Here is a 23,757-nt window from a genome sequence, read left to right on the forward strand (position 1 = left end):
AGGTGTTTGTATAAAGTATTCGTGCAGAACTTGGCATGGTTGCCAGTTCCATCTGAGGGAAGGTGCAGAGAAGTAATTTATACCATGCTGTAATGGGTTATAGTCTTCTTTGGAGAAGTTTTTTAATTTAGTTGCTTTTGGGGGGGGGGGGGTCAGGTGTGATAGTTTCTTCAAATGATACTGGTTTGTGTTCAGATCTCACCAGGGAAAGCCTCACAGTGGGGGTACTACAGTGGTCCCCCATATTGGTAAGCACCAGATCCGGGATGTTGGCATCCCTTGCAGGGGTGTCAACCAGATGGTCCAGGGCATTGGAGTTAACAGGCTGAGGAACCTTTGGATAAGTGAGTTTGAGTATGAGTAATTTACCCAGTCAATGGATGGGTAGTTAAAGTCACCCAAAACCATGGTGTTTGGATGCATCTTGATAGACTCAAGTAGATCAAAATAGGCAGACTGGGTGTCCTAGTTAATGGAGGGGGTCATGTATCTGACAATGACTTGAATAGGTGTCTTACCAAAGGTTAACTGCACCTGAATTGTTTCCAGGGAATCATGCTGTTTGACCAGTCTGGAGGTGTATTTATCTTTAATGAAAACTGATGCACTGCTTCCTTTAGTTTTCATGCCTTCAGTTTGTGGTCAGAACATGTGGAAGGAAGTGTATCCCGGTATGGCTGGGGTGGTCTCCACCGCCTTGAACCAGGTCTCTGTGACTGCACATGTTCAAATACGGACAGTTTATGACTAGTACAAACATCAAACTTCATATCAGAGAGCTGTTCCTACCTATTGAGACATTATAGATATCTCCATCATTCCCCACATGTGCAGTGAAGTCTCCTAGTAGAATTTAAAGTCAGTAGGTGGCCTCCCCTGAAGTACCATGGCCATGACAATCAAGAAGGCTGGATACTCTAAATAGCCACTAGCTGGATATGCACAAACCAGACATAGTTTTCATTTCTACAACTTTCTTTCAGTTGTTTTTAGTAACTTTCTTGTCTATGGGCAAAAACATTAACTGTACAACAGCCTGTGAGGGGCTTGTGAGCATACCCACAACTCCCCTCAACTAACCAAGACCTCTCCTGACTGGAACTCCAGAATAACAGAAAGAGCATTTCCAATTAAGGAGTCTGCTGACAGAATGAAAGCAGTATAATGAGATAAAACCAAACCTACCTCACTGGTGTTTTCAACTCATGCAGCGCAAGTTCTAGCTGCTACTCTAGCAGTGAGATGGCACTGTGTGTCCAGTAAAACAGTTTTCATTGTCAGGGTGTAGTTCACCATAAACTGTCCAACTCCTGCCTGTCATCAGACTGAAATTACACTTAACAACAAATTTTCTACTTGGTGGTGATAATTCTACATGAGGGTTTCATGCATCATTTTTGGGCCTAACTTGACAAGACTACAAGGATTTCTCAACCACCAGGTGCTCACAATTCAGCACCAAACCAGGCCTGGCTCCAAAGATTGGCACCAATATACCTAATTATCATGAGGTTATTTTAGTCTCATAATGAGACGTATTATTTTTGCATCATTCTTGGGTCACTCTGCTTGACCATCAGGCAACTTAGGACTAAGAATCATAAGAAGACATGTACACTGCTCCAAGATAAGATTATTATTGTAGAAGGTGCTAGTCGTAATTAAGATGGCCCAGTGTTTAGACAAAGAAAATGGAATATATGTTTATTGCTTCCATTCAATTTTGTCTAGCTTTTTGCCTTATATACATATTTTGAATTCTTTAGAATACAACACGTTTATTTGTAAATATTTGTATAACACTTATAGAAAGATATTTTAAAACCTTAAGGTTTCCAAAGATTCATAGGTTTGTATAGAACATAACATGAGCTGTTCATCAAACCATATGCAGATGCCATAAGGAAGGATATGTATATTTTTTTATTAATAAGATTATCCAGGAATGATTTAGACATATTAAAATGGAGTTGTTTTAAATGCACTCTGAGGATGTGTTTCTGGCACAAATTTGAGAGTGGTTGCAGTTCCTCCTTTTTGAGAACTGACTACTTCTACCAGTATGGCTCACAATTTCTGAGGATTCTCAGCACAGATGCAGCTGCCCAGACATTGGAAAGTATCTCATCTATGTGTCTTTTGTAGGGCAATATGCACTTTATCACAAGTGGTAATGCAGGCCATCAGTGCACTGGTGCAGTGTACAGCATTGGCTGTGCACCATGCTGACAACAAAGTGATATACATGAGAGGAACCACCAAGCAAAGGATTATGCCAGATAATACCACATAAAGTGATAGCCATGTGGAGAACACCATAATTTGCTGCATTAGTACCATCTGATGTAAGTGGTAGCTCAATCCGTCAGTCAGTTTGATCAGATAAACTGCCATAACTATTTTAAAGCTCTTTTCTTGTTCTTGGTTCAGTCTGTTCTTAAATGACATTATGTGCATAAATGACTCCCTGTGCCATTCTTATTTCTGGCATATAAGAAATCTAATCAAAGTCAGTCTGTGTTCTGGTCTAAAAATAGTAAAGTGCTGATATTCACTGTATCTAGTTTAAGATCATCTGATGTTAGAACATGATCCATATGCTTTAGTTTTTTTACAAATGCTTCTGTTTAGCTTGGGATTATAATGTTTCAACCCATTCAATAACCACATCGGCCTTTCTTATGCTCTTTCTGATCTGAATCCATATTCATAGATCATCAGTTATATTTACAACATGCTGTAGACTATCATTCATTTGTACAACAGCTTTCTGAAATACTTATGTGATGACAAGGTACCAAATATAAGTTTTAGAAATCTCCATTTTCTACTCTTAACTCTTTCATCAAGTTTAATTTGCCAGTATTCTTGGTTTGCATCAAGCATAGAAAACTATTTTAGACAGGGCATAACAAAACAACTTCCTTTTACTGTTTACTGTGGATAGCACTATATTTTATAGCTATCCTATATAGCTATATCTATATATGTTTGAATTTTGTCTGCCTTCACAATTGCAACCATGCTGTTCACATACTTGGCTGCTTAACTTGATTTTGAATTCCCTGCCCTGATATTTTAAATTTTTCTAAAATCCTTTTTTGGTTCTAGCCCTTAATGTTGCTAGGATTTTCTGTAGAACATGTACTACTGGTGCCAGTAATGCATTTTTTTGAATATTGTATTCTTCTGCATATACCAACAAATAAATTAGTATAGTCATGAAGCAAATCATTACACTTCACATACTTTGTGTCTTCATCTGGGATTCATAGAAAGCTAGCACAGTGTGCATCACCAAATAGCAGAGGAATTGGCAGTGCACAGTGTGTGTGTGTGTGTGTGTGTGTGTGTGTGTGTGTGTGTGTGTGTGTGTGTGTGTGTGTGTGTGTGTGCGTGTGCATGTGATTCTAAACCTCTAAATGACTGTACAATGATGGAAATATATTGTGAAATAGAGCAGGAAGTAAGCACATAATAACAAGTAAATGAGTAGCACCATGCAAATAAGCTGTGCAGAGTACACCCCAAATGGTGGAACAATCAGATGTATAAAAATACAGTGCTGTGTGCCTGTGTGGGCTCATGTTGAATGCTGATATTTATGGGGAACATGATGGGAGCTATGCTAGGAACTACAGTAGTGGTACAGCAGCATGTATTAGGAGCCATCATTAGAGCAAGAGGCCACAATGTTTATAGGCATGGCCACCTATGCTGGTGGAGGAAACACAGTCACTCCTGACTTACTATCACATCACAGACCAATAAACAGTTTGTAAGAGGGCAGTGATAGCACAAGGACCTAGTTAAACTGTGTTGCTGCTCACATAGCTTCACGGGTGTTTACTAGGCTAGTGACCACAAGAGCCTTTTTAAGCCTAGTCATGCATCCCAAATCTCTGACAAGTTCTGGTACCCTTGATAAGTGCGAGCAGAGACTTGAGATATGAAACATTTACAAGCAGGAGCCTGGGAGATGAACCATGTACAGGCTACCTGTGTCCATTAGAGACATAGATGCCAAACCAGGCATGAATTTTGTTTTCCCCATCCAGTTGTCCAAGTTAAACATGAATTGGGTTAGGGACAAACTCTGCTTTAATTGTGTGGGTAGTCTGTTCACCAGAAGGGATAGTCTCTGGGATACATACCTGTCTCTCTAGCAGGTTTTTTTTATATCACAGGCAAGGTTTAAGTCTTTGGAGTGGGTAACTGGTGTTGTTTGTTTTGCAGATATACAGGAGGTCCATCGGGGTGGGGTCTGACAATGCCTTGTATGCCAGGCATACATCTCCCCTCAACAGCCCATTAGGAGATAGAATGCAGAGATAGGGCACTGAGGCAGCCTTCATAGGACATGTTATTTATGCCATGTTTTCTTTTAGTGAGGAACCTCTGTGGACATTCCAATTGTTGGATATGACTGCTTAGGTATGTACAAAAAGGGGGCATTGTATACAATTATATGTCTGATGAATGCTGAATACGTGGAGCAAGGACTTCCTTGGATCTAGATGTCATACTTTCATTTATAAGTTGTATAACATAGAATGATATTCTCACTACTGTAGACACATGATGGTCAAAGGCTAGATTACTGCCTGTGTGTGTCCCCAAGTCCCTGACTTCTGGGTCAGCTCTTAGGAGTCTGTTGTCAATATGATAATTACCAGAGGTGGATGACTTCCTGAAGGACCCTATTATGCATTTCTTGCCATTTTGTTTTAGTCCATAGCTCTGACACTAGTTATTTCTCTGTGTCAGCCCTTCTTGGAAAACATTTCGGTCAGTGGGGGATTCTATGACTTCTAATTTGTAATCATCTTCAAATTTAGTCAGCCAGAGGACACTGACATTGGCCTTGACTTCAGAAAAATACATGCCAAAAAGGAGAGGTCCCAGGACCGATCCTTGAAGGACCTCTTTGAAGAGATGACAACCCACAACATTCACATCCTGCATGAGTCCCTGCCATATCAGGTCCTTGTACTCAGAGATGCATCTAGCTAATTCGGTGCCTGCTGCCATCTACCAATCTGGACCCCCCCCCCCATCAACCTTAGGTTGAGGACCAGAAAAGGCCCCATTGTACTTGAGGAGCACAAAAAATGCTCAGTTCCGGACTGAAAATAAATAAATAAATAAATAAATAAAGCTCTTTCTACTTTTAGCACAATCCAAACTTACTACTACAACCTATACCACACATGAAGTACTGAAGTGTTTCAGTCTTGGCCACAAAAGCAGCATCATCATTAATTTCTGTTCCTCCATTCAGAAATGCCAGTGTAAAAAAATGAATGTCAGTACTGTATTGGCAACAGATCCGCATCAGCAAATTGCACCCTTAATACTTTGTGCCTGGGACAACTGCTCCCTTCACCCCACCTCACCCGAGCTACTCCTCTGCTTGTACAGCTTGTATGCAGCACCTCACCTTTGTCCAGGATGGACATGCCATTTACCTGGAGAGCTTGTAGTACAAGTTCAATCTATTGACTAGTAAACGTTTTGAAATGCCATGTCCCCCCAATGGCCATGTCAGTATCTGTAAATCTACATATAACATAGGTTACTCACTGGGTGCAGAAGTTACACTAGGACATGCACATGTGTATGACCTTGGCCTGAATCTCTGTATGGACCTGGTTAACAGCTGCAGTTACTGTTAAGCACAGCCTCAGTCCCCCACATTTCTACTGTAGCTATAACTCTACATACAATCCTGGAATCCCCATCCCGTTTAGCATTTAATCCCCACAGCTTCATATGTTCACGGCTTGTCATCCCCCCATCCAGAAAGTTAAATGTTACACATAAAACGTGTTGTATGTGCCACCAGCTAGACATACAAAAAGAGAAATTGCTCCTCATTCTTCCCAACAGACACTCAAAGTCATAGTTGTGGATGATGTACTCCTTCCCTAACTCTAGAATCTCCTTGTTCAGACAGCTTCCTTTGTATCTTAGTCATAGGGTTGTAAAAAAGTTGTAAAGTATGATTTTTATGAGTTATATCAAGCTAGCAGGAGACACTTAGTGCAGTGGTTATGTAAATGAAGCCAGATAGTAGCAATATCTATAAACTGCTGTCTCTGCTTCATGGATTAGCTATATATTCTGTCGCAGGCTGTGCGCATAATGTTTATCATGATGCATGTAACCTCTGTGCATAGGCATGTGGCTGCAATATTACTTCTTATGTGGACCTACAGAGTGGCCATGCTCACTTCAGGGAATGGGAAAAGCAAAGCTTCTACATGGTATCCTGAGGAGAGCAGGATTTCCCTGCATCTCTTAAAGAGTGATTTTATGTAGCTCCTGCTGAGCATCTATGATGACCTTTTGAGGAGGCGGATGCCTGGTACAAGCTGGCACAGGGATTGAAGAATGCCAGTAACAGCAGACATTTTGGGGAACACTGTTGTTATTCTGTGATAATTTGTGGTGGTGCACCCCAATGTGTTCTGACAGTGGGAGACAGAGATTCAAGAGGGTAAGGCACTGATATACTACAATATTTTGTTCTCTTGTTTTTTAAACCATTGTCTTCATTTTTGTACTGTCTTGTACAGGTAATGCCTAACACTACATACTTGTTTTACAGCTGTTGAGGAGCATCACCATAACAAGGCTGAGTGTTGTAAAAGGGAGGAACACCATCTCAGTTAACACAGTGTGCATGTGTTTTGCTGAAGTCCACTGTGCAACTGCAATTACATTTGTATTGTATGTGTGCAACTGCAAATGTATTTATAGTGTGTGTGTGTGTGTGTGTGTGTGTGTGTGTGTGTGTGTGTGTGTGTGTGTGTGTGTGTGTATGTATGATCATTAGTTTTCATTGCGTTGTCCTTCTGCTGATCCAATTGTGGAAGAGAAGAAGCAGAATCTATAGTGAAGTTAGTCTCTAGCAACTGCAGCATCTGGAACTTTTTCACCTGTGGTAACTAGGCCTCCTTCTCAGGAAGGAGGGAAGGGTGATGGTCCTTCTATAGGAGAATATCTAGAGATGACCTGAAGGTGTTATTGAAGTTCCCCATATCTGCTTGCCAAGAGTGGCATGAAGTCTGCTGTCCTAAAGGCTGACTGGAGGAGACTTCACTGGTATCCCAACATGAAGTGTAGAAGCTGGCCTTGCCAACATGACACCTTCAACTGGATATTCACCTTGGCACTGTTGAGCACCTTCTGGCACAGCTTACAGAACTGTGTGACCAGCAGACACCAGCATCAAGCCTCCAGAGGAGCAATAGGCCTATATTATGAGCCACAAATGGCAGGAGCCCACACTATTCCCTCCTGTAAGTGTCATTCTCCAATTCTTATTCATTGGTGAAACCCCTATATTGCCAACTGTCCACCATTTATATGTATGTGTCCTTTTGCTGTATTTTATGTGTATACACCCATTTGACAGTGCCGCTGTTCCATGTTTTTCTGTCAGATTCTCCTACTTGCCCTTCTCCTTAATCACACCCATAGTCATCCGCCAGTACTTTTCTCACCTACCCTTTTTTGAAACTCAGAAAAGGGTCTCTATTCTACAACAAATACCATTCTTTTCCCCACCCATTTATGTCTTATGGTTGTCCCTCTGTGTTTACCTCTACCTCCTGTTCTTCCCTTTCCTACTTTACTATATCGTAAGAAGTTCCTTGTTACCATCCATCATTAGCAAGTTCACTGAGACATGAAAGCAGTTTAAGCCAAGACATTTATTATTCAGAATAGACTGACATTATAAAGTGGTCTAACATAATCTAATGTAGTGTAACTAACATGGAAGAACTACAGACTTTAAGTACATGAAAAAAGTATAAGTGATCCTATTTTGTAAAATTCCTTCCATTTACAATTCAAATCCTTAATCAACAGTAGAAATATGCAGTTATCATTCAGATCCTGTTAAAGCTGCTATGTCTCTGCATTTTATCATGATTGTCCTTGTTTCCAATGACTTATTCATGCAGTCACATAAATAACACTGTCTTTATTATAGAATATGTAACAAAACAATGACAAACTATTTAACTACTTCTCTTAGAGAAGCAACATTCCTTAATATTCCTTCATTTAATAACAAAATCAGTAGTATGAGTAATAACATATAGTTGCTGTACCAATGCTTTTCAGAATACAAACATGTTTTTGGTCTGAAATGCATTTTGTCAGTTGCAATGTCTGAAATAATTCTACTAGAGAAAAACCATTCTGACACTTACATTTTTTGATTTTTCAATATTGTATTCAACACTGTATAATGTTGACCATTTGCTGAGCTGCCATTCTTGTGACTGTGTGCATCTAGCTGCAGCTGTCTTCTGTCGCAGTGTGCATGGCAGCTGTCACTGCCCCAAGCATGCTAACATGTCTCACCTCTGTCATCCTTCATGCCACCATTGAAGTACTACTCTAGCTATGTGCTGTCACAGTACAGTTCTTCAGGTTATTGTTTCTTCTCTGTTTTCTACTGCCATTCCTTTGCTACTTGCTACATTTGTAAGTAGCTCTCTGGTGTTTCAAACCATAAGGCTATACTGTCTATGGATCCAAGCCTTTATTTCATATCTGTGCTTTTATGTTGTGAATTCTTTTTAATTTGCCAAGCTTCTGACAAATCAAATAAACCAATATATTTGCTGCTTCTATATTAACTATCTGAATGTGAGTCTTCTGTCAAAGTCAAAGTAAACTTTATTGTCATACAGATCAACACAGAGGACAAAGTGTGTATCACTGCACGAAATTTCGGCACTCAGGCTCGTACCATATGAATGACATCTTACAGAAGGAAGATAGATTAAATTAATAAAAAAAAATAAATTAAATTAAAAATTAAGATACAAAAAAGTAAATAAAGTAAAACAAATTTGAAAGCTCTATTTATATTAGAAACAACAAATACAACAACAGGAATAGACTCAGTAGAAATATAAGGATATGCAAAAAATAGTACTATAATAAATAAGAGAGGCACACATGTAAACTTACCCACCACCAATATATACCATAAACTTACAGTTCAGAATTTTCCTAGTGTAGAGAGAGACGTATGAAGTCAACTATTCAGAGAGTTTATGTAAACAACAATGACATATTGCACACAAATAATGTTTTACCCATGTAGCGCTTTAGGCTATGGGATTGTTATTCAGTAGTCTGATAATGTTAGGAAGACACTATTATGGAATCTGGATGTTCTGCATGTAATGCTTCTGTAGCAATTCCTTGTTGGCAGGAGTTTGAACAGTCGATGAGCCGGATGGTGTATATCCTTCAATAGTTTTTGGACTCTGCCATAGCATCTGCTGGAATACATGTCCTGCAGTGATTGAAGGTTGGAGCCAATGATTTTTGTGGCCTGTTTAACAATCTTATCCAGTACTTTCTGATCAGCTTGAGAGCAATTTCCATACCAGACAATGATGCTGTTTGTCAGTATACTCTCAATTGTGTCTCTGTAGAAGGTGAGTAGGACCTGTGGGGGGAGGTTAGCTCTAACAAGTGTGTTAAGGAAGTGGAGATGTTTTGGGGCTCTCTTTATAAGGTAGGAAGTGTTTGTGTCTCAGCTTATGTTGCATTATATTCAGAAATAAGGTGTTTTTGACACAATGGTATTACATGATGATCTGAATAAATGAACAGTTTATACATAGATTATTTCAGTTCTGTTCCTTTCAGACTCAACTCTTCAGATGTTCACATTGACATTCTGTTACAATCTGCTGCAGTCTAGTTGAAACATAATAATCTGATTATTAATTATTGGCCTTTCTTGCCACACATCTGATTAGCTATTGTTTCTCTTATGCGATACATTCTAGCACTGCACTTACTCTTCCAACTTTTATTGGGACCACAAACAACCTCATTTTCAACTATTGTTCATAATTTGTTCACAACAAATTTCTTTAGTAAAAATGCTTATCTCTTCTTTTATACATCATAGCAAACGTTATTTTTCCTGCCAGCTCACACTCAGATGGTTATATGGTGGACATATCTTTTAGTCTTTAATATGCACCCTATATGCTTTCATTGCTTCTCATTCTGGTGCTCCCTCTTGCCACTGTTATAGTCTTTGATTATTCACACTTTATTTCTGATTAGTGGTATTTTCTCTACATCAGAAGTAGATTTACACAGTTACTTTCTTCTGTTAGCTTTCTTAATTGTAGTCATAGTTTGATTCAATACATACCTATGGTCAATACATACCTATGTCGCTTTGTATATTGCTAAACTTGTTGCTCCCAACATCCTGCCTTTCTTTGGTCATTCCTTATATAGGAAATAATTCTGCCTCATAGCAATAATTCCTGTAACTCACCAAATTAAAAATCTTATATCTTTAATTTATTAAAAGAAGCACATATATGACCATGTACCTTTACGAATAAGAAACGATTAATAAATGACAGCCATTTTTGGCTCATAATAACTTTAAATATCACCACAGCAATATTTCCTTTTTCTCTCTCTCACAACTTATACACTTTTCAGGCTTATTCATATGCTGATAGAGTCACAGGTACTTACTAAGCTTATGACTGTACGTCATTCACATATGTCTTCCCCAATCCATCTGGCATGGCACAGTGGATCACCAGTTAGCATTTCTGCCTCATGGTACTTGGTTTCACCCTTTGGTTCTCATCTGGATGTCTCCATACTCCTTGTATCTGTAGGTTTTTTTGTGAATGTTCTGATTTCCTCCCACATCTCAAGAATATGTCTTACATGAATTACATGAATTGGTGATCCACCAAATTGCCTGAATGTTTACACGAGTGAGTGTGTGTGTGTGTGTGTGTGTGTGTGTGTGTGTGTGTGTGTGTGTGTGTGTGTGTGTGTGTGTGTGTGTGTATGTGTGTGTGTGCCTATATCTATCCTGCAATTAAATGGTACCCTCGTCTAGGAATGTTTCTCTGTCTTGTGCCAAGTGAGTACTGGAAGAGATCCCAGCTCCTCTCTGACCCTGAAAAGGATTAAATTATTAATCAATCAGAGAATGAATGAATAAATAAATGAATAAATAAATAAATAAATGCATACATACATTAATTAATTAATTAATTAATTAATTAATTAATCAGAGAAAGAACAAATAAATGCATTATTTAATTAGGCATACAATATGGCTTCTATTTAATATCGTGCCATAACATCTAACTTACTGATAAAGTCCAAAGTTAGAACCATCCTCTCACTGTCACAAAAGTACATGGTTACCATTGAAGTCTGCATAAAAACTGACTACAAGGAAGGAAAGTAAAATTCAAGTTACACTTAGCAGCCATTGTTGTTTCAATACATTACACTTACCTTCTCCTTTCAGAAACAAGTCGAAGGTCTCCTGAAAATGATGAGGATCTTCTAAGTATACAGACATCTGATAAAAATAATACATGGACACTATGATATCCTTTGGGTTGCGGGCTGTATAGACAACCTAAAAATTTAAAACAAAAACTTGATACATGATCTCTTTTATATACATATCAATCTTTAAGATACCTCTCAACTTAGAAACTTGATAGCATAACTGGTTTTACATAGCATGATTTTTCTGAAGGGTATAAAGTCTGAAACTGAAATGTCTGTCATTATTTTCTGACTTCAACCCTCAATTATTTGCCAATGATTTGCCAGAAAAAAACACAATTTTATGACCAAAACTATGAGGCAAAAATCTGGACATTCTGCAAAAATCTGTACAGTTGAGAAGTATTTCTTTAATATTTGTCTTTGCCCTTATTTAGTGATTTCCTTGTTAATCACCATCTGTGTCATTCAGTACTTTTTCTTTGTCCATAAAATATATTCTGAATTCTCCAGCCTTATGCACACATCAGACTGAACAGAGCATGATCAGCAACTGGTTAGTAATCTCATAAACTTTAATTCTAATAAGTGGGTCATAGTTAACAAATATTTCCTAAAACAAAATGATATTAACTGCAACAGAAACAAGAGAATAAGAAATGCAACAACACTTATTCTTATAATCAAAATAATAACTGAGTTAAATCATGAAATTTAAAACTTAGCTCAGAAGGACAAACTTACAAGGAGTGATACATTTCAAGATCTAATATAACTGGTTTGAAGGTGGACAATTGTCATGGTGTGGTATACACACACAAACAAAAAGATTTATAAGTGGACACTGGAGAAAAATTAAACAGGCATTTTAAAGGAACACAAGAATGCAGATAACTTCTTTGCTATAATAACAGAGGAACATAGATAGTTTGCTGAATGAACATTGAAAATCTCACTTAGTGAATTTATTTTTGTCCCACACCTGATTTAACACTGTATGTAAAGTCTTCAACTGGATTCATGTTTATGACGCTCTTGCCTTTTCAGGATGGTTATTCATATCATAAGCAAACTTTGTGAGAAATAATGCTATTTCCCGAGTGGTGCACCTTGTAACTTCAGATTGTCTTGCTGTCATAACCACATAGACTTTATGGATGTCTCTGTTTTGTCTTCTTTTTTTAAAACTGTAGCTTTTCAGTCTCTCCCTCTCTCTTTCTTCCTGTGACACAGACTGTGCACCAGTCTTGTTGCCCTCTTCTGAAATGCATCTAGCCTGCCTGGGTCCTTTTAAAGATGAGACCTCAAGAACTGCACACTATAGTCTAGTCAGAGATTTACAATTTATCCATATTAATATGTAATAACTCAGTCCATTTCATTACATCCATCCCATCCAATTGATGGGTCTTCAGGCCACTTGTTGGATTTGAGCTAACAAAGCTAGTGCTCCAGCCTGGAGCGCCTGAGATTTTTTTCTTCCCACAATGCACCTGTCCTGACTAAGATAGCTTCCCTCCAATAGGCTTGTAGGTAAGTACTAGGTTAGCTGGCATTGTGGACCATTTTAAACTTAGTCAAATTTTCCTTTAGTGAGAGCCAATCCCTGTACCTCTTGAATGTGAGAAAAAATCCTTAACCATTATGCTAACTCCCAACCCCAGATTTTGTTTGCCACCATCATATTCATACGTGGACTAATCAGCTAAGTTCTCCATTGCCTTATCCATTGCCTTATAGGAATTCCAATCTATTTTTATTCTGCTTCAATAGATTTTAGTTTCTCTTCAGCCATTTAGTATCAGCTGTATATTGTGTGCCGATTTTCTCCATGTTTGAAGATATTCTCTTTTAACCTTAAAGCTTAATCTTTCCTTCAACAATTGGTCATTGGGGCCTATTTTTGTTGTCATTATAGTTATTGTAGTTTGATGAAGTTATATGAGTTATAGTTAAAAGAGTTTCTCCGTGTTTGCTAGGTTTCTCATTAGAGAGATTTTGGTATTACTGTGCATGTTTTGTGTGTGCCCTGCCTTTCATTACAATCGGTTATGGATGGCAAGGAAAAAAGAGAGAAAAGTTTCAAAAACATTTGAAATGTGCACACACACACACACACACACACACACACACACACACACACACACTCCAGAATGGCCATGACATGTGTGTCTACTGTTTAGTGGTTCAACATTTGAGTGTGGACCTTTTTGGTGCATGCCATTCAGACAGAGAATTCTCTCTGAAACAAAGAATAAATTGGTCTAGAAGGCTCTTCCTCCTCCTGAATCTGAGGGAGCTAAGCTCAGGGAAACTTCAGACAAGTAAAGGGTTGACTGAAGTGGGACAAGGAAGATATGAGGTAATAAAAAGCCAAAGATGAGGCCTCATCTTTGGCACTGTAAGTAAACAAACAGGGTTCCCCTTCAAGGTGAGAATCAGAACCTCAGCTTTCAGCTCCAACTATCTTTGTTGTTGACTCAGCAGTTGAACAGGTAGTTAGAACAGAAACAATTCCATGCACCATCCAGAAATGCTCTGGTTTCCTTAATCAGGTCCCTCAGAACTAGCTATGAATGTCCTTCTTTCCCAGCTGTAATCAACGATAAAGAGAACGGGTAGTTTATCCACCATTTCACTACTTCCCCAGCCCTCATCTCACAGGAATCTGCTTCTTTAGTTCTCAAGTTTGGAACTCTTGTCTTTGGCTGGAACCATTCCTTCTTTATTGGGGATGAGATAAGGATTGGAGGAGGATCCTCAGGCCAAACAAATGTCAGACTGACTTTCAAAGTTATGGGGAGGATAATTTCTTCTCCACTGAACCATAATTCACAGAATCCACGGGTGTTGGTTCCACCCATGGACATCCCTTCAGCTGACTCATACATCCATGGGTCAGAGTCTAGCTTTAGTTCTCAAAAGGTCAGAGAGGCATCACCACAGTTCTTTGATAACTCAGACAAACTACCATCTAATGTTCCAAAAAAAGAAGTGCAAAAAGAAGCACTTGGATTCCCTGGTGAAGTCCATTACATCAGACATGGATTTGTACAATAGAGAGGGACTCTCTCAGTCTCCTCCTCAGGAAGTTACCATTGGTGAGGTCTTACACCTCATGCTCTAGAAGAGTAACTAGCCCACAGATCCCCCTACCTCTTTTCTCGATGAGGTGGCCCTGTTTGAGGCTTACAATTCACCACCCTCTATTTCTTGGGTACTACGTCTGACAGATTGTCTCATTGACTTGCCTGCTCAGAAGACATGACAAGAGCACAAATCCTGCAAAAGCATACCCAGAAAACCAAACAAAATTCTAAGACTTCCAAAGGATAGTCAACACTGGACAAAGGGTCCCCTGGTGACAAAGAGTCCCCTGGTGGATGAATCCATTTAAACCAAATGATCCATCCCCTTGTGCTTTTTCCCAATTATTCCAACAAGGGAGAGTATTCTCTCCCTTATGTGTACGACAGTTGGCTTACAGGATTGAGACGTTAAGTTGTTTCCTAGTGCCCAGTGTGAAAGGTTTGATTCTTTCAGCCTCCATTACCTAAATGCATGACACTGAGCAAGTCACTTAACCAGACACTGATCCTAGGCTGAGTCTATAAAAAGTCTATGGAGATCAGTTATGTACCCTAGAAAACAAATAAATAAATAAGCTTAGAAATTCACACATAGTTGAGATTCTATTTGCATCACACCAAAGCATTTAAAAAGGACTCAGTTATTTGTAATATTTGCACCTAGTAAATTGGGAAAATAAGTGCCCAGGATAACTCTGTCGAGATGACTGTCTGACTGTATCTCCTTTGTTTATATTAGTATTAATAAAATCCTTGCCATCTATACTAAGAACTTATGAAACATGTTCTGTGGCTACTTCTTTGGCCTTCTTCAAGAATCCATCTATTGATGATATTTGCACTGAAGCAGTTTGGTCCATAATGCATACCTTTACCAAGCACCAAAAGTTATATTTCCTCTGGATCTTCTGTCTTCAAAGGTCTGTTTCTATGACAATACCCAAGTGTTCTACTAGCTGGGAATTCTGACCCATCAGTCAGATCAGTTGGATCATTTCCTTCCTGTTCATCCAACACAACATCCTTCACACCATCCCACTTCCATTATTTAGTTTGAGGATTCCAAAGGACTGCTTGCTCTCTGTAGCTTATTCTAGCCAGCGAACTCAATCTGAGGGAAGCTAGCTTAGTCAGGACAGCTGCATTGTGGATTGAAACAAAATCTGAGAAGCTTGAGGCTAGAGCAGTAGAGCGTTGCTGGCTCAGATCCAACAAGTGGCCTGAAGACCCATCACTCAGATCAGATGGATAGGAATGAAAGGATCCACCGTTATGGTAAGTGCAAAACTAACTTTTTTTTACTGCAGGTTCCTCTTCCTTTGTAAAAAGCTTTTCCTTGCAGCTTTTGCCTTGACACTTATACAGACAATCTAAAGGACTATCCCCAGCAGTGATGCACATTTAATCCATCATTTACTAGCACATCATCTTAATGAACTAGGAAACTCCATATACTATGTGCCACTGCCTAGCCAAAGATCTGTTCATGACATACCTCTCAACCTCATAACTCAAGAAAGCAGGACAAAGCCTAAAATAGTAGAGGGATAAATGACTAAAAATATAGAAAGGTTTTAAATATTGTTCTTATAAACTCAGAAAGTTGCTAGAATAACAGAATTTATGTTAGCATGAATTTTCTGAAGAATATGAAGTCTGAAACCTCAATGTATGTCATTATTTAGTGACTTCAAACCTCAATGATTTACCAGAAAACAACACATTTTATGAGGACCAGACCAAAAATATGAAGCAAAATCTGGACATTCTGCAAAAATCTGGAAAGTTGAGATGTATGGCCCATGACGTCACTCTACAAATGACTGAAGGGTTTTTTTATGTCAAATGTCAAAAGTTTTTTATTCAGGCATGTCCAATGGTCAGCTCCCAGTGTTCTCTCCTGTCTATCTGATGAATCTGAACATCTTGAGGCAATGTAGAAATTGCCTCATGTACACAGACAACCCTCTCCTCCTACCACCCAACACTACAACCTGTGAGAGATGCACTTATCTAGCCAAACTGGAGGTAAAGCTCTCTCCAACCAAGACTGAACTTGACAATCAAAAGGAGAAGCTAAACATTTGCACCACACCACACTCATCACATAGTCTCACTAAATCTACACCACCAAAATCCACACATAGTAACACAAAAACATTCGCTGAGGCTCTCAATAATAATCTGTCTAAGCAACAGAGACCTCCAAAGCAGAAACGCAAGCAACCTTCATCTCCCAACACAACCCAAATGACACATAGCCCACAGACTCAGTGTGCCACTCAACCACAGCCAATAAGGCGACACAACATTCCCAACACACTAGTCATAGGTGACTCTATAGTCAGGCACACTGATGTCCCACTCACCAGGCTAAACAAGGAGAAGGTGACTGTCAGCTGCCTGTCGGGTGCCAGGATCCACCACATAACCCACGCACTCAGGTCACTCCACAACAAGTACAAACAACACTCTGTCATTGTCCATGTTGGTGTGAATGACCTGAGATGTACCTCCCTGGACTACATGAAAAAAGACATGGAAGAGCTCTTCAGTCTTGTAGCCCAGGCAGGTAGGACCCTAGCCCTGAGTAGCATTCTGCCATCACCCAGAATGATACCGCAGTACAAGGACAAAATGAATGACTTCAACAATTGGCTAAGCTTCTGGTGTCATTCTAAGGGATCCAGTATCTGTCTGCTTGGGATGACATGGTCGACAGACCACAGTGCTTTACAGAGATGGCCTGCACCTGTCGTCCCTGGGATTCCGGATACTGGCGAAAGCTCTTGCCACCCCTATAGTGCCTTTTTTAGGTAAAGTTCAAATAACAAGTTCACCACCGTAACAGGAACAGGCAAGCAAAAACTGACGGTAATGCTACTCAATGCTAGAAGTCGAAATCCCAAAATGCACTCACTTGAGGCACTCCTTAAAATGGAGAACATCGATATCTGTGCAGTGAATGAGACATGGTTCAAGGCTCCAGAGAGCACCCCTACACTACCAGGCTATAACTCATACCACACTTTTCGGCCATGTAACTTGAACCAAAACACCAAAGGCGGAGGTGTGGCCATATTCATTAAGGATATCCACACCTCCAGGCTAGCTGCTCAGCATAATGCATGCGAGGTTATCCCAGTCCAACTAACTCTGGGCAAAACTGCAATCCAAATTGTAGCTTGCTACAGATCTTCGACCATGCCCCAGGATTCCCACTCCTCTTTTCTTGATGTACTGGAAAATATTAGGGTTCAATCAAACACCCTAATAATGGGTGATTTCAACTACCCCACCATTAACTGGGAAAACTACTCATGTACCAACTCCTTCACACAATGCTTTCTGGAATTCATAAACTCCAATGCCATGGATCAACTTATCCACACCCCTACCAGGGGCAACAATATCCTAGACCTAGTCATTACCAACATGAGTGACCATAAGCTAATCACCCTTGATATCCACATCCCGCCCCCACCCCCCATTAAGGAAACTACAGTAAAAAATTTCTCCAAAGCCAACTTCATGCTTCTTAAGACAGAAGTGGTGAACTTCATGACACCCATGCAGATGGACAATACAGTTACAACTGCTGAAACCTACACAAATGCACTCTATAAGCACTTACACAAGTGCATGGATCATGCTATCCCAAATAGAACCAAGATGCTATCCTTCAAAAAAAGAAGCCAATTTGGTGGCCCCCTGCCATAAACAAACTGTACAACAGAAGGAAGAAACTGTTGCAAAAGAGAGTAAAATCCCATGAGTGGAGGAGCTTCCTGGTCAGCCTCAGTAAGAAGCTGAGATCCCTTATAAGATCCTCCAAAGCTAGCTATGAAAACAAAATTGCCACTAATTCTAAGGGCAACCACAGAGCATTCTATAGCTATGTCAAGATTCTCGATGACAACACCCAGATCTGCTCTGAGTTACAACACAAAGGCACGAAAATTACTGAATCAACTGATATTGCCAATATCCTGGCAAATAGGTTCAGTACTAACTTTACCCCCCCTTCACCCCCTACCACATCTATACATGAAGAATTCAGAGTCCCTGTAATCACAACTACGCAGGTAAAAGCTGCACTCTCTAAAGCCAAAAACACAGCATCCATGGGACCGGACAACATCCCAGGCTGCGTTTTACATGAACTTCAGAACGAACTGGCTCCCCACCTAAGTACCATGTTCAATAATAGCCTCACTGAATGGCGCACAGCAACAGTTACCCCACTCCACAAAGGGGGAGCCACCACTAACCCTGGGAACTATCGCCCTATTAGCCTGACGAGCCTGGTCTGCAAGGCCATGGAACGTATCATCATGGAACTCATAAACAAAGACATTGGTAACCTCCAAACTCTGGATCCCATCTAGTTCAGGTTTTTGAAAGGCAGATCATGCCTCCTGAACCTGATCAACTTCTTTGAAGCAGTCACCAAAGCCTTATATGAGGGTAAGGTGGTTCATACAGCCTATCTTGACCTCACCAAGGCTTTCAACATCATCCCCATTCTTGAATTATAGCTAAACTCACTAAACTAGGTATAAATCCCTATGTCACAACTGGCTCACTGACAGAACCCACACTGTAAAGGTTGCAGACTCCAAATGTGACCTCAAACCAGTGACAAGCGGAGTACCACAGGGTTCAGTCCTGGGACCTCTCCTGCTTGGTATCTACTTCTCTGAAGTACAGGCTAACACAGAAGGCCTCTGGCTAACAAAGTTCACAGATGACTGCAAACTAGGAGCCATAGTCAAGTCCCCAAATGATGTGGACATCCTACAGAAGGGCCTCACTGAGACAGATGTCTGGTGTCAGAGCCATGGCCTCAAGCTCAATGCCAAAATGTGCAGTGTCATCCCCTTTGGTAAAATCTCTGTACCCATGAACTACCACAGAGGCAGCAATCTACTTAACACCGAATGTGTGATAAGAGACCTAGAGACCCAGGTGGACAGTAGTCTCTCCTTTGATATTCACATCATCACAGTAGTCAGGAAGTCCTTCTACGTGGCACACCTCATCGTAAAAGGGTTCTCATCCAGGAAAAAAGAGGTCATTGTTCCCCTCTACTCAACACTCATTAGACCCATTATAGAGTACAATGCCCCTTTTTGAATGTACCTCACAAGACATCTGCAGCAGCTGGAAAGGCCACAGAAGTACTTCACAAAGACGATTACTGGCCTCAAACAAATGCCCTACACTGACCGTCTCAAAAAACTCCAGCTTTACTCCGTAGCATATCACCTACTCCGAGGTTATCTCTGCCTAACATATAAAGCTATGTCAAACCCAGAGCTGTTGGACATGCTACACCTAAAGAAATCCCAATCCCTCCGAGCTACACGCTCTAGGAACCTAAACCTTGTCACCACACTAAACAGGACATGCTGGATGGATAGATTCCTGTCCCAGAGACTTCCCATAGTCTGGAACAGGCTACCCATCTATGTCAAGCAAAGTTCTTCATTAGCTCTCTTCAAGAAAAATCTTGATGAGTGGATGGGAAATATGAAATACACCCCGGGGATCACGTCTGTGTCTCTGCTCAATAGTGGCACAGGAAAATAACTTTCTTGGGTTGCATAAGCCAGGGAACCTTGTTGGCTAGGCATACGTAGGCCCTTGGTACGATACCCTAGTACCTACCTATGAACCTAAGGCTTTCTAAAATTGTTCATTGACCTACTGAATGGTACCACATCTAATATCTTGCTGAAGTCACACTGGAATATGCCCCAAATCCCTTCCTGATCTAGTCCCTGGTTACTCAAGTAACTCATCTGTGTCATTATTTATGTCATGACCTTATATTGATCTACATTTTGTGCTTTGTTTATTTTTATATATTGTAATATCATTTCCTTCATAAGTTCTAAATAAGCTTTTGGAGACCATCAAGAATATCAGCCAACTCATCCAGTACTGGTTGTAAACTAACAATGCCCCTCCTTAAATAAACTTTCACCACATATCACAAGCAAAAATAATGATACATCATCCATGCAGTCATCCAGACTAGATTTAAAAGTTGCTAGGTAAGTGCTCTCCTTAGTAAGTAATGGCGGCCTGTTCCAGAATTGGGGGATACATTTGGTTAGGCATCTGTCATGCCATCTGGCATTTATTAATGAGGTGGTATACATTTAGATCTCCAGAATGGTTGTTTGTTTTACTATTGGTTCTACTTAGATAAAAGAATTCAAAGAATGCCGGGTCATTCACATCACAAAAGGCTAAGCAGAGATAACCATGCTGTATGACACTGGACAGAGGGATATGGCTTTGATTCTGTCAGAGTAGATAAGAGAACTCAGACCTGATGTCTTTTTGGGGAAGATACATTAATATGTCTCTGGCTGTTTTAAGTGCTTAGCGAGATACATCAGGTAGGGTGCATTATATTCAACAATGGGCTTAATAAGTCATAAATAAAGTAGGACTATAACTTCTTTGTACTTCTTAATGAACTACCACAAAAGGACACAATTTGGAAAGTAGAAGGATTTTGTAATCACCATATAGACATAGTTGTCAAAGGAGATCCTGTTATCAACATATACACCCACATCACTGATGATTGCATCAAATTTAAGTGGAATGTTAACTATATGGTAAGTAGTAGTGATGCCAGATTATATTTCTTGATGTTGAGGATAAGGCCATGGTTATTACACCAAGCATCTGTTTGACCTACCCCTTTCTGGAGAATTTGATTATCAGAATAGGATTTGATAACCACTCCAAGTCTGCAGTCATAAGTAGACTTGATTAGACTTGTTCCATGGGTTTTGGCATTTATTCGTATACCTCTCAACCTCTTAGTAGAAGAAATCTGGACAAAGCCTAAAATAATGGGGGGAACAATCAAGGGAGCCCGCAGGATTTTTTGCAGGGGGGTGCAAACCCAAGCCCCGCCCGTGCAGCCCCACCCCCTCTGCTTCCCCCGCCCACTCAGTCCCACCCACACAGCCATTTCAGTGTCCCATTACTTGGCTATTTCTCCCCATTTGTCATAGACACTGTTCAAATCTCTCAGTGTGCATACTGTTTTATGCTTTACTTCTACAATGATTACAGATATCTGGATTTCATTTACAACTTTTATTTCAAATTTTATAGCACAAACACTGATAGACATTTACTAAACCTAAACAAAGCAATTGAAACCCACATTCAACGAACATGCATCTGGCCAGTGGCAGGGTAAGTTTACCTTTGGCCTGTTTCCAAATCATAGGCTCCTTGACACATTTTTAGAACCATGCAAAAGTTCTTTGATTCACCTTCCTGACTGTATTAATTATACTACATAATAATTGAATTATATCCCTTGTATAATACAGCACCACTTCTTAGAGTGTGTTTTAAATTTATAGTTCTGAGCATTTTTCCTTTAAGCAATGAAACAAATCATATGAACCAATAATGACAACCTGCCCAATTCAGAACATTTCAACCATAAAGGGCCACTCAAACTTCTGTCATACAATCCACCAATATCAATCAATATGCAGAATCTCTGCAGAAGTATAAGTCATCTGAATAATTCCACATTAAAGAGATCTGAAACCAATGAAGAGGTTGTTGCTAGAAAAAACTTTATTTCAGTGTTTCATTTACAAATTCAGCGTCTGTTGCCCTTGAAGAATAAATTGCCTGTGCTACATTAAAATAAATTGTAAGTTGGTATATTGCAATAGGGAATGGGTGGCAGGCTGAAAAACAGGTTCATAGTTATTAGGTGTCTCATCCAAAGGAGGACATACTAAGAACTGCAGTACCATACCCCCCCCCCCTTAAAATACAAATGTACATGCTGTACGAATAGAACCTACAGTCCTTTGCATCAAGATGCAAGTATGCTACCTGCTAACACTGCTTTACAATTCTCTACCATAATAACGATACCATTTGCTAAACAAAACAGTTGCACATTTTAAGCAGACTTAGCATGAGCAGCAGTAACCTTTGTTTCCCTTGAAGCTCACAATTCCTTGAAAATGCACTTGAAAATAAATTCCACCTGCTAGGGCATTTCTCTCTCTGACACACACACACACACACACACACACACACACACACACACACACACACACACACACACACACACACCTCAACTTCTTAGTGCAAGAAATACATAAATAGATCTTTTCAAAGTTACAACAACTGTAAACTCTGTGTGACCATGGTGTGTGCTTGTTTTGACAGAAAGGTATAAAGGAACTCATGGCTATGTATATAGTTGAATCTCTGTACTGAAGTATTCCCTACCATGATGCTGCTTTAATAGTGTGTTTGCATTCAGAAACTTTTACAGTTTTTATACTGAATTTTATAGCTACATGAATTAGAAAATAACCAATTTCCTTTTCAGAGCATAAGCTAAAAAGTCCACTCCTTACAAGCACTGCTTCCCCTGGAAAACATCTATATATGCATCACAGAGACCTAGTTCAAGACCGATGACAGCACTCCTTTAATGCAGGATTTCAATACCTGCCACAAGTTCAGGCCTATCACCCGAGATGAAAAGGTGATGGTGTTTACATATTCTTAAAGAATATTTCATCATCTCCAGACTTGCTAGGTGAGATAATGACGTGGAATTCCTCTGCATCCAACTTAGCATTAACAAAACTTACTGTGTCATACCTAACTATAGGTCCCCTCTATGTACCCCATCAGTCCATATCTCCTAACTAATATGGTGTCCCTATGCATTAAGCCAACACCATTATTCTAGGAGACATCAATCACATTTTATTCCAAAATTGCCATTTTGAGGAAGGATTATTAGGGGAGAGCAACATTGAGCCAAAATTGGGGACAATGGAGAGGTTTGGATATTCTTAATTCTACAAAGCGATTTGCACATACCTCTCAATCTCTTAATGCAGGAAATCTGGACAAGGCCAAATATATTGGGGGAACATACAAACACTACTAAAAATTGCTCTTGTATAAACTTAAGACAGTTGATAGAACAGGTCTTGCATTAGCATGCATTTTTCTGAAGGCTATGACGTCTGAAACTCAATGTCTGTCATTTAGTGACTTCATTGTATGAGGAACAAACCAAAAATAAGAAGTAAATATCTATTCATTCTGCAAAAATATGGGCAACTGAGAGGTATAGTTTAACTGGGGCTGTCTGAGTTTGCTACCCACCCCCCTCACAAAATCATGGTCGAATGGAGCCGCCCCCCCTGCAGCCATTCCAATGTCCCATTCCTTGGTTATTTTGCCCCATTTACCATAAACACTGTAAGGTGCATACTGCTTTACTTCTGCGATGATTTAGATTTCATTTGAAAGC

General features: G+C 39.8%; 1 protein-coding gene across 1 annotated transcript in view; it reads right to left on the minus strand.

Annotated features, from left to right (window-relative positions):
- The window catches only part of LOC122815999 (sulfotransferase 2A1-like), a 108,586-nt gene that overhangs the window by 47,633 nt on the left and 37,196 nt on the right, over positions 1-23,757 (minus strand). The window contains exon 2 of the mRNA XM_044088873.1: positions 11,329-11,455. Coding sequence (XP_043944808.1) covers positions 11,329-11,455 — 127 coding nt within the window. The remainder of the gene's footprint in view (positions 1-11,328; positions 11,456-23,757) is intronic.

This window comes from Protopterus annectens, chromosome 1.part1, assembly GCF_019279795.1.
Source record: "Protopterus annectens isolate FY-2018-M chromosome 1.part1, PAN1.0, whole genome shotgun sequence".
Lineage (NCBI taxonomy): Eukaryota > Metazoa > Chordata > Ceratodontiformes > Protopteridae > Protopterus > Protopterus annectens.